Source organism: Thamnophis sirtalis, unplaced genomic scaffold (genome assembly GCF_051295495.1).
Source record: "Thamnophis sirtalis isolate CommonGarterSnake01/CBP01778 unplaced genomic scaffold, rThaSir2_p1.2 scaffold_1, whole genome shotgun sequence".
Lineage (NCBI taxonomy): Eukaryota > Metazoa > Chordata > Lepidosauria > Squamata > Natricidae > Thamnophis > Thamnophis sirtalis.
The window spans coordinates 63,367,072-63,382,690 of NW_028261381.1; the positions used below are offsets into that span (position 1 = coordinate 63,367,072).

The 15,619-nt window shown below is 42.3% G+C and overlaps 1 protein-coding gene across 1 annotated transcript in view; it reads left to right on the forward strand.

Moving 5' to 3' along the window:
- Positions 1 to 13,329, forward strand: part of PLEKHG3 (pleckstrin homology and RhoGEF domain containing G3) — a 58,564-nt gene extending 45,235 nt beyond the window's left edge. Inside the window, exons 14-18 of the mRNA XM_087703538.1 lie at positions 4,640 to 4,686; positions 5,530 to 5,865; positions 6,783 to 6,875; positions 7,487 to 8,918; positions 11,903 to 13,329. Of these exons, the coding sequence (XP_087559664.1) occupies positions 4,640 to 4,686; positions 5,530 to 5,865; positions 6,783 to 6,875; positions 7,487 to 8,918; positions 11,903 to 12,675 (2,681 nt within the window). The 3' untranslated portion in view covers positions 12,676 to 13,329. The remainder of the gene's footprint in view (positions 1 to 4,639; positions 4,687 to 5,529; positions 5,866 to 6,782; positions 6,876 to 7,486; positions 8,919 to 11,902) is intronic.
- Positions 13,330 to 15,619: the final 2,290 nt, after the last annotated feature.

Consider the following 15,619-nt stretch of genomic DNA (forward strand, 5'->3'; position numbering starts at 1 on the left):
TTACAACATTCAACTGTAATGGGCAAGCTCCATTATAGTCGTATGTCAAGGATTACATTTAGAACTTTTTATTTCTGTTGGTGGATCCTCCAGCCTGTTTTGGTTTGGGATGTTATTAGGCTTTTTTATATTTTGCTCTAGATCTCAGGACAGCTGACAGGGTTTTTTTTTTTTTTTGGCACATCTCACATACACAGCAGGTGAGGAGTATAGATTCGTGTATTTTGGACACTTCTATGGGAATTTTCCCTTGACGATAGAGTGCTCTTATCACCTCCGTTTCTGAAGAACGGTGATTTAGCAGTTGAAGTGAGGTTACTAAAATGCGTTGTTGTGAAGTGAAATGTGGGACCAAAGAACAAAGAAAAGACCCAGAGCAGTGTTTCTCAACCTTGGCAACTTGAAGATGTCTGGACTTCAACTCCCAGAATTCCCCAGCCAGCATTCGGGGACACTTTTGAATCACGGCTGATTAATATTCTTGGGAAAATGGTGATTCAGAAAATGTTAGGAAGTGATGAATTGACCTGGGAAGCTGCAGGTTATATCCATAACAGAGCTAGCCAGAAATGGAGCGATCCAGCAGATAAATTACCTCAGAAGTAATGTTTATTTTTTGGAAATGGGATGTTTGGGCTGGGCTAGTGCCCTTTAATCTGATCCAATTCATTGGGGTGGGGGTATAAAATCCCCTCTTTTATGAGATACTTTTCATTCGTCCATAATATTTGGGCCAAGTTTCTGTCAAAACTCAGTGGAACAGAATAGTTACATAGCATTTACTACATAAGTGTGGTTGTTGTATTTTGACTGTCATATTTTTGAGGCAACATTGCAGGGCCCTTACAGGAAATGAGCATGTTTGCCTCCCACCCTTTGACCGAAGCAGCTGCTAAGTTAAGTTGCTGGGCCGGTTTTTTTTCTGAATTGCTCCAGAATTTGGTGTAGTGGAAAGCCTGCAAGTTAGCACAAGACTGGCCAAGCTGGTTCTTGTTTTACTGAATGACATTTGGATATTGTAATTTCTGTTTCAATATGCATGAGTATCTAAATTCCATTTGGGCCTACTCAGCCTCTTTACCTTACCCAAAGATGTGTGTGAGTCAAGTTTAGTTCTTTAATGCTCTGATGAAGAGCGCAAAAGTCTTACGTATAGATTTTAATCTTTGGTGGGTGTGCCTAGCGGTGAAGGAAGCTGGCCCTTGCGGTTCAGCAGCCTGGGAGGGAGGAGAATTTTCCCATCATGAGGTGATTTAGGCCAGCCAATTTGAATTCATCATATTTCTAGAATATTAAAGGGGTCTTAACAAAGACTATTTTAAGAGTTAGAAACCTATTTGTCCAAAGGAACCAGTTGCCTTGACTCCATGTTTAGGCAGCAGCAGTTGTTGAATTTTTATTGAAACAGTTGCAGATGCTTCCTGTTGATTCTGGTTCTATGCCATCCTGAGCATGAAGGTTTGTAAATCATGTGGGACACCCACCTATCCACCCCAGGCTCCCCATATGAGAACTCATCTTCAAATATATAGATGACAGGGTTCAAGAGCCGGCAGGGGTGAAGTCAGAAGATGCAGCTCCGTTCTTTCTGTCACATGCCTAATCATAAGATAAACTCATGTGTGGATAGAAGTGTTAAAATCTTGATTATCTGTTCTGACCTAGGCTTCCTAAGAGCATGAAGCAAACTCCTTGTCCCGACAAAAAACCCTTTTATTAATTGACTGTGAATTCTGCTCATTCACATTCAGCAAAGTCTTTCAAGGGAGGATTTACAGTCACAGACCTTATCTGGCCTGGAGAGCTGCCAGGCTGATATCTGCAAAACCTGGCAAGGAGTCTTGGATAGTCACCAACCAATTAAGTGAACTAATTGTCTCCTGCAAACGCCTCTCTCCTTTTGCTTCTCTTTTATTTCCTCTGGGAGGGGCCATTCATTGTCCACCTGTGGCCTTACTCCCAAATCAACCCATTATTTAGATGTTCCCTTCATCTGGCAACTCTGTCCATGCGCACACTGGGAACAGGCTCCAGCTGTTCGTCTGCCTCACTGATGTCTGATTCTGAAAGAAGCTGATAACTGGCATATGGCTCTGACCCCCTCTCTGCCTCCGACACATAGCCCTCATCAGAGCCTTCTCCAGACTCCAGGACTGGCCCATGCTCCTCCCCAACCTCCTCACTGTCCGAATTTGCTGCCCGATTCGCTGGTCGTTAGCGGGCCACAACATTATCTACCCGGACTGAGAGTTTCAAAAGGTCTATAGGCTTCCGGGGTAGAATGGCAGACTAAGCAGGATTCCGTTTTTTTGCAAAGCCAACAAACATGGCCAACAAAGGAAGCCTTTTTGTTACTGTGAAAAAAACAGTAATAGATAAAAATTAAACCCAAACTGTTTGGCAAAGAAACATATGAGCACTCTATTTTTCCATGCTGTTCTCTGGTGAGCTTCCTATCAATGGGAACTCCTTGTTATAACTTTCACTTGACAGAAAACAAGCATTGCACAAGAGGAAAGAAAGCATAGCTTGGCTGTCATTCCTTTGTTGACTATTTAGCAAGCTTTACAATGACTCCTAATTTGGTGAACAGTTCAGCTAAAGCCACTGGTGCTAATGTCTTATGTCCTATTCATAGAACCGTTCTGTGGCAAAACCAGTGCTGAGAAACTCTTAGATGGACTCCACAACTTCACAGCTGCGGCAGCTCCTAAAAGTCGCAGAAAATCGGGTGCGAGCTTCCGTTAGTTTGTGGGTCTGCAGCCAGGTGTTCTGGAATGGAAAGCAACGGGCTGGGAAGCTTCTGAATTGGGTCCAGCATTTCTCTAGAGTAGTTTTGCATGAGTATTCATGGCTGAACATACCTCTCAGTCCCCACCAGCAGGCTAAGGTAGTTCTTACTCAGAGGGTTATGCATCCAGCACTTCACCACAATTGAAGTGGTTAATACAGGTAGTCCTTGACTTACAACCACTCATTTACTGATTAAATTTACAACCGCACTGAAAAACATGCTTGTGACTGGTCCGCACACTTATAACCACCGCATCATTGCCCACGGGCATGTAATCAAAGTTTGGGTGTTTACGACGGTTGCAACATCCTGGCTCATATGAGATGGCCATTTGCAACTTTCCCAGCTGGCTTTCAACAATCAAAGTCAAAGAGGGAAGCCTGATTCATTTAACAACCACATGGTTCATTTACGGCAGTGATTTGCTTAATGGCCATGGCAAAAAGGTCATAAAATCGGGCTTGACTCATCTCACAATCTCCTTGCTTAGCAATGAAAATAACGGACCCAATTGTGGTCATAAGTTAAAGGCTACCGTACAAAACCTAACACTCTGAGAATTCCAGTTCTCTCTTTTCTTTTTTAAATGAGCAGTTCTAGTTCTTTGGCTTTTAAAGATATAAAGGAAATGTTTCTTAATATATCAGGAGCCCAAAAAAGGCCAAGCAGGTCTTTGAGCAGTTAAGAATGTAAAGCTTGATATTGTTGTGCACAAAGTTCTAGCCTTTTTGTTCCCCCTCAAAATGAAATCCTTTTTAGAGTTGTGGGCCTTTTAACCAACAGAACGAATCCCTTAGTACAAGGAAATGATTAGAGTCCTACTATGGCATCAGCCACAGAGCTCCTTTGCCCTGATCCTGGGATGGCCTGTGTCCTTGTGGTTATGTAGTTTTCCACATTGGAATCAGCCTTCATCCAAACAATCTGGCAGGAAATAGTATTTCCCATTGGAAATAAGCCTTCCTATATATGGATACTGTAGTTGATGGCCCCATTGCCCAAGTAATATTTCCCACCTGGCCATGGAGTTCTGTATCTCTAGGAACATTGCACTTTGGGCTGCCAGAGACAACAGAACCAAAGGTCTCTCCTCTCCCCTCCCTTCCCCTCCCCCTTATCTTGTGAAGGTTGTCCACAAGACCAGTATTCCTACCAATAACTTAAATGCTTGCCAGCTCTAAAGGCAGCTGTGGGGCTTTCTAGGGGGCATGGCAGAGAAGACCTTGTGAAGATGGGAGAGAACCCAACTTGCAGCCATGGGAGAAAGAGGCTCCTTGTCCCACAGCAGCAACAAAACTCACCACCCCTGCCTTCATAAGAGGACAGCAACTTTGGCAGCCTCATTTTTGGGATATGGAAAAGAGGCCACTGTTAGGACAGCCGTTTTCAATTTCCTTCCCATCTCACAGGCAGGACCCGGGCTTGTGGGGAAGAGACCATTGTTTGCATTAGGTATTCTGACTGCAGAATAGGGCTGAATTGCTTGAGGCTATTATTTTTGAGCATGTGCACATGCTCACATGATACATAAGTCTTACATTGCATTAAGAGTTCTAAAATCCAAGAACATTTTGACCACCTGTGCTTTGGTTTACTTAGTGCTGGTGGCTTAGAGAAGGCAATTGATGGTGCTGTCTGAGAGGCATGTTCCCTGCCATCTGCAGGAAAAGCTGGTGTGTGGTTCTCCATTTGGGTGCTTTAAGTTGTTGTCTTTTCGGCAGGTTGAGGCTGTGGGCTAAAGCTGGTGCTGGTGCTTTCATCCTCTGAAATGTGTTGGTGCTCCTGTACTTGATACAGCTTCTTTCAGGCACTGATCTTGGAAATGTTGTTGTGTTTTTATCACAGAACCAACAAAACAGATCCTCAAGCAACTGAGTGACAAAGGTAAGGAAGCCAGAATGGACTAACTTGTAAATATAAGCTATTTCTCTATCATTAGGCAAAGTGATGAAGTTGGTGGTTTCTTTAGAATTTCCTCCCAGAATTGCTCAACAGGGTTTGGGAGGATTGAAGAGACAAAGTGAGTTTTACCCTTATTTACACAAAGGAGAGGAGGAAATTGCATGGTTCACAATTAGTGTTTTTGCTGCCATATTTTGGCAACACTGTCTGGGGGTATTATATTAGCTGTAAACAGATGGTGGAGTCAGGCACAGCTTGTGGGCTGCCTGCACTCACCCATTTGCCTTTTTTTCTCTTTCTAATTATAAGCCTCTCTCTAATGATCAGAGATATGCCTTTCAAACTGCATAAAAGATAAATGTATGTATGTATGTATATGTATATGTATATATTTAGCACTTGCGTATTGTTCAGGTCTTCTGATTCCGGCAAATGGAGAAGGGACCTAGGGATCAAACAGTATGCCAGATACATAACTGAGCGAGGAAATGAAACTCTGCCTTTTGTCCTCTAACTGTCTCCTTCCTTCTCCTTTTTATGTGCTGCAAATATTCAGTAGGATTAAAGGTAAGATTCAGAATTTTTGAAAAGGTTGGAAAACAGCCCCCCCCTTAAAGGAATTAAAAGTAATGGGTGCCTTTTGTTGAGCCCTCAGTCCCTTAAAATGCTTCTTAAGGCTTAATCCGACCTGCCAGTGGGAGGGCACTCACCTTTGCCCTAAGCCATATTCTGTAGCTCTTGTAGAAATGGAACCATTGAGAAGTCCTGTTGTCATAGCATCCCCTTGCCAAGACCTTTCTAAAGGACCCCCTTACTACCCTGACTTCACATAGCATGCAGATAGTGATGGAGCCCTTCTGGAGTTTGGGGAACCCCCACAAATCCCCAACAGCTTATCCCAAGAGGAGGATCAGCAGCCCCTTCCCCAGGAATCTTCTGAAGAGCTGGCTGAAAGTGATGGCAGTGAGAAGGAGACAGGGCTCGAGGAAGAGAATGGAGCTGAGGAGGAGGAAGAGGAAGAAGAAGAGGAAGAGGAAGAAGAAGAAGAGGAGGAGGAGGACAGGCTGGTAGGAACGGAGCAGGTGTCAGACTTTGCAAGCTCCTTGATGGCAGTCCTCCATTGCTGGCACTATCGGGCCAATACTTTGCTTTTCTCCTGGGGCAGCACGGTGAGGTGCCTGTTGAGTCTCTGCTGCATCTCCCTCCTGCATGTTGGCTTAGTGCATGGCTTAGGCTGCGCTCCTTAAAATCTTCTAATCAGTTGGAACTGGACCAGGGTTGGTATAGACCAACTAGGACCTAGAGCCCTAGACGGTATCTCTAAAAGAGAAGCATTGCATGTAGGGCTCTTAATTATTAAGTGGCACTACCAACTGACTCTGCGCTTTATGCTGTCCCACACAACCTAACTGGATTTGCGCTTGATAACAAAAGACAATTCTTGGATCCATTTGCTTTGTCTCTGTTGAAAATCATTTTTTAATCTATTTTGTTCATGTGCAAGGAAAGCTCTGCTAAATTAATCATTCAGTAATGAGATAATGTTCATCTTTAAGTCATCCCCTTGACAAATTCCATTCCATGCTCTTTTGGACCCTTCCTTGGCTCCGGTACTGAAGGCATATATTACAAAGCATTGATCAGCCTGCATATTTTTAAAAAAGATTGAACCGTATAATAGCTAAATGTTGTAGGATATAAAACTGGCTACCGGACAGAATAAAGGTTGGTGTTAATGGCTGGCTGCAAACTATTTTGTGCCTGGGCAGCAGGTGAGCTGACATCCCACTGACATATATTCTCCTTCCATTTGCTTAGCTTATTGCTGTATCCAGTAGCTGGAATATTAGTCTTGGGCCTGCATAGAGACTTTTGATCATTCTTGAATATATTTCAATAACTGGCGTACACTACCTCCCCCCCCCCAGTTGTATACACGGGGACACAAATAAGACTTAAGTTATACCAGAATGATAATAGAGAGTGAATAGAAATATTTGGCTGCTCTTGTCTGATAGTCCAGCATAAACACAATGGTTTTGTTCTCATTTAGCCCTCTAACAAGATCATTGCTATTTTGGTTCAGGGCAAGGGCCACAAGACACAGGAAGGACCCAAACAAGACCACTCTTCTAGCATTAGAGAGAGGATTGTGGAGATTGTGTCATCTGTGCCAAAGGTAGGTGAATTCTGGCAGATAATGCAGCTCTGATCAAAGCTCAGCCTATTAATTATTTCTATTATTTGCATCATGTACAACACCATCTGGTCGGCAATTTGTGCTGCCCAGAAGAGATGCAGCATGTAAAATGATTTATGTTTATATACTGTATTCAGATAAACTGACCTGAGAAGGATGGAAAGCTGAGTCAACCTTGAACCGGTGAGAATCAAACTGATGAATTACAGGCAGCCGGCAGGCAGCAGAAGTAGCCTGCAGTACTGCATTCTAAACATTGCGCCACCACGGCTCATAATACATAACCATCCAACTGTCATTACAGTAATTTAATTTGGTAAGAATCAGTGTGAGAGAGTTTGATATAGTGATTAAGGCAGACTAGAAACCTGAAGACTATGAGTTCTAGTCTTGCCTAAAGCACAAAGCCAGGTGTGTATCTTGGCCCAATAACACTCTCTCAGTCCTAGGAAAAAGGCAATGGCAAATCACTTAGGAAATCTTGCCAAGAAAACTTTAGGGACTAATAGAGTCAACACTGATGTAAAGGCTCAAATCATTGTCATTGAGATCCCTTTTCTCTTCATCTCTTCTCTTTGATGTGTTCCCAGGTTCGATCGCCTATTGAGCTTGACAAAGTGTTAGACATTCCTTCACGTAGGGAAGAATGTCTACAAGAGAGCCCTCAGCATCCAGATCTAGATCACCATGGGCTCCTGGATCAAAGTTCAAATATCATGGATTCTGCTGAAAATGTAGAAGAACTGAAGCCTTTGAGCAGTGAGGAGGAAGAGGAGGAGGAAGATGGTCATGCACCGCAGTCCAGCAGCATCCTCCCCTTTTCTGTGCTAGATCAGGCCAGCATCATTGCAGAGCGCTTTGCCAGCAGCCTCTCCCGTCGCAATAGTTTGGTCCTCGAGGAAGAGAAGGGCTACCTCACACCAAAGATGGCCAGCCGGAGCAGCAGCATTCTGAGCTTGGAAGGGGGAGAAAAGGCTGTGTGTTACAACAATGGCTGCACTACTGTGGACTCCCAGAGTTGCAGCATCCTGCCAGAGCCCTCTGCTGAACCTTGCAACGGTGCTTCTAATGGTGCAGTGCGGCCTGGTCTGCTTGAGCCTGACCATTCTTCTTGTCGACGGAAGGAATCAATGCTGTCCCACCAGGACCGGCTGCTGCTGGACAAGATCAAGAGTTACTATGATTATGCTGAGCACCAGGATGCTAACTTCAGTGTCAGACGGAGGGAGAGCCTGTCCTTCATTCCCAAAGGGCTGGTGAGAAATTCTGTTTTTCGGATAAACAGTCTTCCCCAGCCAGAGCCTGGGCAGGAGATGCTGAAGAGGAAGAGACCTCCCCTCTTGGACAGTAGTGTAGCAGGCAAGGCAGTATCCTTGATGCTTTCAAATAGGCCTGGTGCTACACTCCCGTCTCCCCATTTGGAGACAACCAGTGAGGAGAATCCAATGCCTATCACTGAAGCAGAGTTCAGGTCGCCTAATGAGATGATTAAACTCTGGGACGAAATGGAGCAACCAAAGAGCAAGCACTGGAACAAGAAGACAGAAGACTGTAGGGAGCGCAAAACAAATGGGAGTCTGGGCCAGACTGAGTCTTATTTGAAAGACAGGCTCGGAAATCAGGAGAATGGCTTTGACTTTCATGAACCACTTCTTATACTGGAGGATGACGATCTTGGGGACATAGTAGAGGAGGAGCCAGCGGTGTCCCCTCCTGCGGACAAGGCTCCTGTGGAGCAGACCGTGCCATCCAGATTACCCTGGAAAGCAGCAGAAGAGTTAGAGAGCTGTGATCAAGATCAGAGTTTCTCTCAGATGCCCCCTCACATAATGCAGCTGGCTCATCTCACTGAGGCTGAGCTGACAGAGAAGGTGAGGAACAAAGTCTACCAGTTGGCCCGCCAATACAGCCTCCGGATTAAGAATCAGAAACCACCCATGCGCAGGCGACTTGCTGAAGTAGAGGAGGAGATGCAGAGAAACACGTCAACTGGCCAACAGGGAGTGGTTAAGAGAGACAAAGGTATGTATGGCCAAGAAAACATTTGTTGCTATTATCTTAATTACAGCAATACCTAGAAGTAAGGTTGCTGTAGAAAGAAAGACAGATTATTACTATTTGTCTGTTCCACAGGCTTGCCTTTCCTTGCCTTAATAAAAGAAAAGACAGAAATGCTTTGCCTCTAAAAACTGCAGGCAATTGATCTCTTAGGTACTATATTATAAATTTGCTTTTATCGTATCTTTTTGTTTTGGTAGAATTCCAAGGTGGCTTGCAGTATTAAAATCCTACAATATAAAAAATGTAACATGGGGAACATTAGCACATTATAATAAGCAATATCAGTTAGCAAAAAAAATTCCCTTGGCAATAGTGTAGAGCTTTGTCATTGCCTTCTATTGGGATTTCTTTTTGTCTTTCCAGTCTAGCTGAGAGCCCCGGGATTTCATTAATTAATCCTGATTAAATGCTAACCAAACCAAACCCAGTTTAGCTTTTTGAGATCAGCCAAGCTCAGCTAGGAGTTACAGGTAGTCCTCAACATACAACCACAATTGGAATCAGAATTTCCATTGCTAAACAAGTGGTGGTTAAGTAAGTTTGTGCCCACTTTTATTACCTTTTTTTTGGCCATGGTTGTTAAATGAATGAGTGCAGTTGCTAAGCAAATGATGCAGTCATTAAATGAATTAATCTTCCTCCATTTTGGAAGGTAGCTGGGAGGGTCATAAACGGTGATCATACGAACCCAGGATGCTACAACCAGCATAAATACACGCCACTAATCCAAGTGTTTACATTTTGATTGTGTGACCTTGGAGATGCCACATAGTTGGAAGTGTGAGGACTGGTCATAAGTCATTTTTTCAGTGTGGTTGTGACTTTGAATGGTGACTAAATGAATGGTTGTAGGTCAAGGACTACCTGTATCCCATAATAGGTCAAACAAATAGGGATATATTTATAAGCTAGGTCATCAGGGAAACCCCTGCCCTACCACTTTGAGAATTAATGAATTAAGATGCCACACTTCAGAAAGTCCTGAAAACTCAACACTGCATGGAGACATCATTTTATTGGCAGCTGTATGAGGAGCAGGATCTCTGATGATGGAGCAGGAGAATAGATACATGAAGACCTTTCAATATGCTGGTCTCGAGCCATTTAGGATAATAACTTTCTCCCGGCTTGCTTAAAATACTGGAAGCTTTAATTAACTGAGTGGACAGGGGTTTAGAATGGCTCATTTAAAGTTTGGTGCATAATATATACCATCTTGAACTGAACCAGAAAGGAATTCTAGCCAGTGGTTAAACAAAGCTGCAATAAAGTGATCTGAAAAGCAGAACTCTAGAAACATCTTTGATTCCTGTTTTGTGTGCCAATTGAAGCTTCTAAATATGGTTTAGAACACCCATAAGAATATATTTCAAGCCATCCTTGATTGATGACCACAATTGGGACCAGAATTTCCATTGCTAAGCAAGGCAGTTGTTGATGCCCAATGTTATGACTTCTTTTGCCATAGTTAACATGAATCACTGCAGTTGTTAAGGGACTCTGGCTTTCCCCATTGACTTTGCCTATCAGAAACTGGCTTGGAAACTCATAAATGATGATCACGTGATTTTGGGATGCTGCAACTATCGCAAATGCACACCAGTTGCCAAGCACCTGAACTTTGATCACATGACCCTAAGAATGCTGCAATGGCCATAAATACAAGAAGTGACCATAAGGTTTTGTTAACTTAAGTTTTAAGTTAAGGACTACCTGTATATCATCCAATTGAGAAGAGTTTAATTCAGGATTAGATAATCTAGTACCTTCTAGATGTTTTGGATCAACTTCCATAATCCCAGACAAGATTGGTTCTTGGAAAGAAATATTATATTATAGCCTGGGGTAGTGAGATGGGTGGTATAAACATTTAGTAAATAAAAATAAGTATATAAATATTGGAAGTTCTCCAAATCTTTGTAGGCACAAGATTTTTTTACTCATAGACTAAAACATGTTTAACATTGGCTACATCTTCTTTCAAAGAAAGAAGAAAGAACCACTTGAAATCCATTTTACACTATTGGTCTGTTTTCAATAGCATCTAATAGATCAGAGTTTTTCAACCTTTTTGTGCAAAGGCACACTTTTTTCATGAAAAAAATCACGAGGCACACCACCATTAGAAAATGTTAAAAAAATTTAACTCTGTGCCTATATTGACTATATATAAAGTAATTTTCCCACGGCACACCTTACACTATGTCACGGCACACTAGTGTGCCGCGGCACAGTGGTTGAAAAACACTGTAATAGATCCCTTTTAGGAGAATTAGAGATTGTGGAGTCCTTGGTGCTCTCTTGCTGACGTTTCATTACCCAACTTCCAACAATGAAGGGCAAGCCACGGTATATAAAAAAGAGCACCTGTTACCCAGTTGGGTAATTAAATTTCTGCAAGAAAACAACCAAGCTCAAAGACCATTAAGAACTCCATAACCAACCCTGAATTGCAAATATTCTACTGAATTAGATGTTTTGGTTGAATCATTCTTCATCAACAAAGTATCCGTTCTTTTATCATGTCCTGTTCCCTTAATTGACATAACTGGAATAGTGTTCTTACTTTGGATAGAAACAAATATATGATTTTTCAGATGTAACCTAATAAGATTAAATTTCTGAGTTCCATTTAGGTTTAAAAATAGAATCAAGAGAGGTATAAGAGGAGTGAGGAAAGAGATACTTTTTGTCTTGAATGTTTAGGATATTATAACCAGCACATTGCCACTCTTAATACCCAAGGTTATAGATATGCAGATTCTCATTTTTGGCTCCTCCTATAAATACGTGATTTGTGAGTGCAGAGCTGCTGCTAACTAGGCAAAAGTGTTAGGTTGCAGGAGAAAGAATGGACTTCCCAATCGCACTGAGCTGGTTGGTTCAATAAATCCCCCTCTATTTGTCCCAACATTGTCTTATTCTGACTTTTTTTCTTTGCTTAGGCCAAAAGAAGTCTACCTTGTGTCTCCCCAACTATGAACAAATTGTGCTTCAGGAGGCTGGCTCACTGGGCCTTCTTTCCACTTCCTCAACATGTCAGAAGTCACCTAAGCGCTTCTCTTCCAGTAACAGCTCCATCAGCCTATCTTCCCCCACCAGCTCCTGCACCTTCTCTCACAGTCCCCTCAGCCCCATCATGACCGAGAAATTCGACTGGCCCGACGTGCGGGAGCTGAGGTCCAGGTATTCCTGTCAGGTGACGATTGAGAAATGCAGACCCCCGCTAGTCAACAGAAGTTGCTCAGCACCTGAGAAAATGGTAGATGATGTTAAGATGCAGGCAGGATTCCAGTGTTCAAAGGGGATTGCAAAAACAGACGTAAGAAGCCAGCAATGGGACAAACAGAGCTGCAGGAGAAAGTCCTCTCTTGATTCCATCCCCAAGGAACTTGTTTGCGATACTCCAAAGGAATTGTGTGTCACAGCAAAGGCATCACTGGAGAACAACCGGCACGTGATTGTGATAGAGAAGTTGCCCGAAGGGACTAATAAAGCTAAAGCCGATGAAAGAGAACCACAGATTCTCTCCTCTTCAGACCAAGAGAAGCTTTCTCTCAAAGAGTTGGTGGAGCGGTACAAGTCGTATCAAGACTCAGAAGAACATCAAAGACATGAGGGTGATGTTCAGGAAGCATGGTGGGAGAAAACCGGCAGTCAAAACAACCTGGTAAAAAACTTGAGAGAGAAATTTCAGACCCTTAATTCCACCAGCTGAACACCACATCTCTTGTTCCTGTGCCATTGAGTTCTCAAATCTCCATCTCTTCTTGGATTACTACTCAGAACCTTCTTTGCCTGTTCCACCTCATGCTTGAAATTTCTGGGAAGTTGCAACTGCCTCAAACTGAGGATTTTTTTTAAAAAGATGCTCTCTTTAAAGGTCTGTGAACTTGAACATGGATCTGACATGCCACTGACACTGCACCAGGCAGCATTATTGGGCAGAACTCTTAATACATTCAGAAAAATCAGGGAGCTTCCAGTCAAAGCAGAAACAATACAGATCAATCATCATACAGAACATGTTCCTCCCTTCAGGAGTTGGTGTATTTGGAAATTTTTGCTTTACGAAGCCAGAGCAAGATGTACATTGCTCCGTCTCCTAGGAAAATAAGTTATTATTCTTTTTTTTTAAAGAATGTAATGTTACTATGGCTTTGGTTAATTCCAGGACTCTCAGCTTAGGAACACCCGACCTATTACTGTTAATGTACATATTTGAATCTATATGCATTGTGCAATAACCACTTTTGACCTGCGAATACAGCTTTGACCTCTTCACTGTTGGGGGAGGGATATAATTGGGGAAATTGCAATAACTGATTTTTGTACCACATTTCCTATGCACAAAAAAATGCTACAAAGCTGATTGGCAACTCTTGAAGTCACTGATCTCTCTCCAAAATGAGCAGTACCAAGGACTGACACTGGTCTATTAATCCATTGGGGTTCTAAGCCATTTCAAGTCGCATTACTTCATTCTAGCCCATCTTCTTAGTATAATTTGTCTTGCATTAAAATACCTTTTGAGCAAAGAAATCCTATGGAGTAAAAAGTTTTCTTCCTATTCCAACATGGAGGAAATAAACTATTCCAGGTCAGAGATATTTTCTTTCTATTTCCAAGGCAGGTTGACAGTTTACATCTTACGGATCCATAGCCTCTGTCAGAACACCAACTTTCTGTCTCTGTCATTGGAGCATTGTCGTTTGAGAACCAGTGGTTGTGAATCTCTTGCAACCTGATGGTAGAAACAAGATCTCTTTCTTTCTTGAAGCACAGAGTTCTCTGCCCTTTCAAATCTAACCAGTCTGGTAGCTTTGGAGTGCTCTTCCCAGTATGAGAAGAATCTAAAGTGCAGTTATATTACTTCGGCGAAGCATAAATGCCTCCTGAGAAGTAGTTGCATGTGGAATTGATGCCAACTGTGAAGCACTGTAGCCTGAGTTGATGAAACCACCAAAGCTTCTGAAGGGGATAACATGATCCTGAGTGTTGTGTTGGTGGATTTTATATCACCTGTAGAAAACACCCAATGAATCTTTGCACTGGAAGCATTTCTTCATCACAGAAAGCACTAAGACGTTAATGTGTATCATAAAACACCACCACTTAGTAAGGTATGTTAGCACCCTTTCCTTTGTATTGAGATAATGGATCATTTAAGCATACTGGTCTCATCGTGGGAATTTAGGAAGATAAATTACACACATACATGCACACAAAAAAACCCCAAAAATCACAGAGCCAGGAAAAGCTTATTGGTTCATTTATTAGAAAAAAAAAAGTTAAATTGCTTCTGAAGCACATTCTGAAGCTTTAGCTCTTTTCTCTGGACAGTGGAAGCACATTGGAAGCAGGCAGAACGTGATGCCTAGCTGTGAAAAGAGGATTAACTCCAGCCCCCAGATCTTGTAGGAGAGGCCTTTGGCTACTTCAGCTATTGGCACTCTGAAGTATATGTATTTTGGGCCTGGTCACATGACATTCCCTTCTCACATGTGCTGACTTGCATAAGTGGGATTGTGAAAAGCAGTTGAACAAAGAGGGAAAAGCCCAGATAAGATAAGGCTGATAAGATAAGATCACCAGGCAGGAAATGGATCCTATGGGATAACGCCAATGCTTTTGGTCTGTTAATAGGTAAGAGCCTCTTGCTGTGAGTCACAGCCAACTCTACCCGATGCCTACAAGCTGAGAAATTCGTAATGGGTTTAGAAGCCCAGTTCATGACAGATTAAACAAACAGGATGGAAGAAAATGCACGTAAGGAATACAGCCGCTTTCTATAAGCAGGTAGTACAGTGCAGGGTGGTGGTCCTCATAAAGCGGGAATAGCCTCAAAGAGTATCTTAGTCATGTTTTTATTTCAGTTATCTGAAAATGGGCAGTGCACTACAATTTTAAACTCAGGAGTGACAGGTGAAAATATCCTCCAAGAAAGCGATGATGATGGCACTTCTCTCTTGCTGTACATGTTCCCTCTGAGTGCTAAAATGTACAAGTGAAATGCATTTAAGCAAAATGTTCAATAAAATCTCTTTTGGTGACTTTGGCAAATGAATCAGTTGAGCACATGACAATCTTAAAGAATACTTGGAACATAAAAAACCCATAAATTTGCTGTATCTGTATTACTCCTTTCCTCTTGCCTGAGAATAGCTTTACATCAGGTTAAAAAAAAACCTTGTTAAATTACAACCCCTTGCTTACTTTCTTTGGCTTAACTTGATATGTGCTCTAGTAAAAGTGTGCTGATTAGAATAACTTCTTTCCCTATAAGGATTGATTGGAAGAGCAGAGAAGAGCACTTTCTTCCTGTACCCTGATATGGATTAAGATCAAAAGTGCCCTTAATCTAGAAGTGACTGGGAATAAGCAGACTTGAATTCTACTTGACTGGAGGGGGCTAAACCACAACTAATACTGCTCAATTTAATGAGCCCATGTGCTCACAATGACTTGTTTATTTGACCTACAAACCCAAAGTTAATTTGGTATTTTACGAGGCCTTATATAAGGTTAGGTAGCCTTCATATTATAAATTAGTAACTTTCTGTGCCTCCTAAACATACACTGGGAGAATGTTGGCAGTGATGCTTCAGAATAGTTTTGGAAGGGAAAATCCACAATGCAGACCATTATACTACTATTTTTTA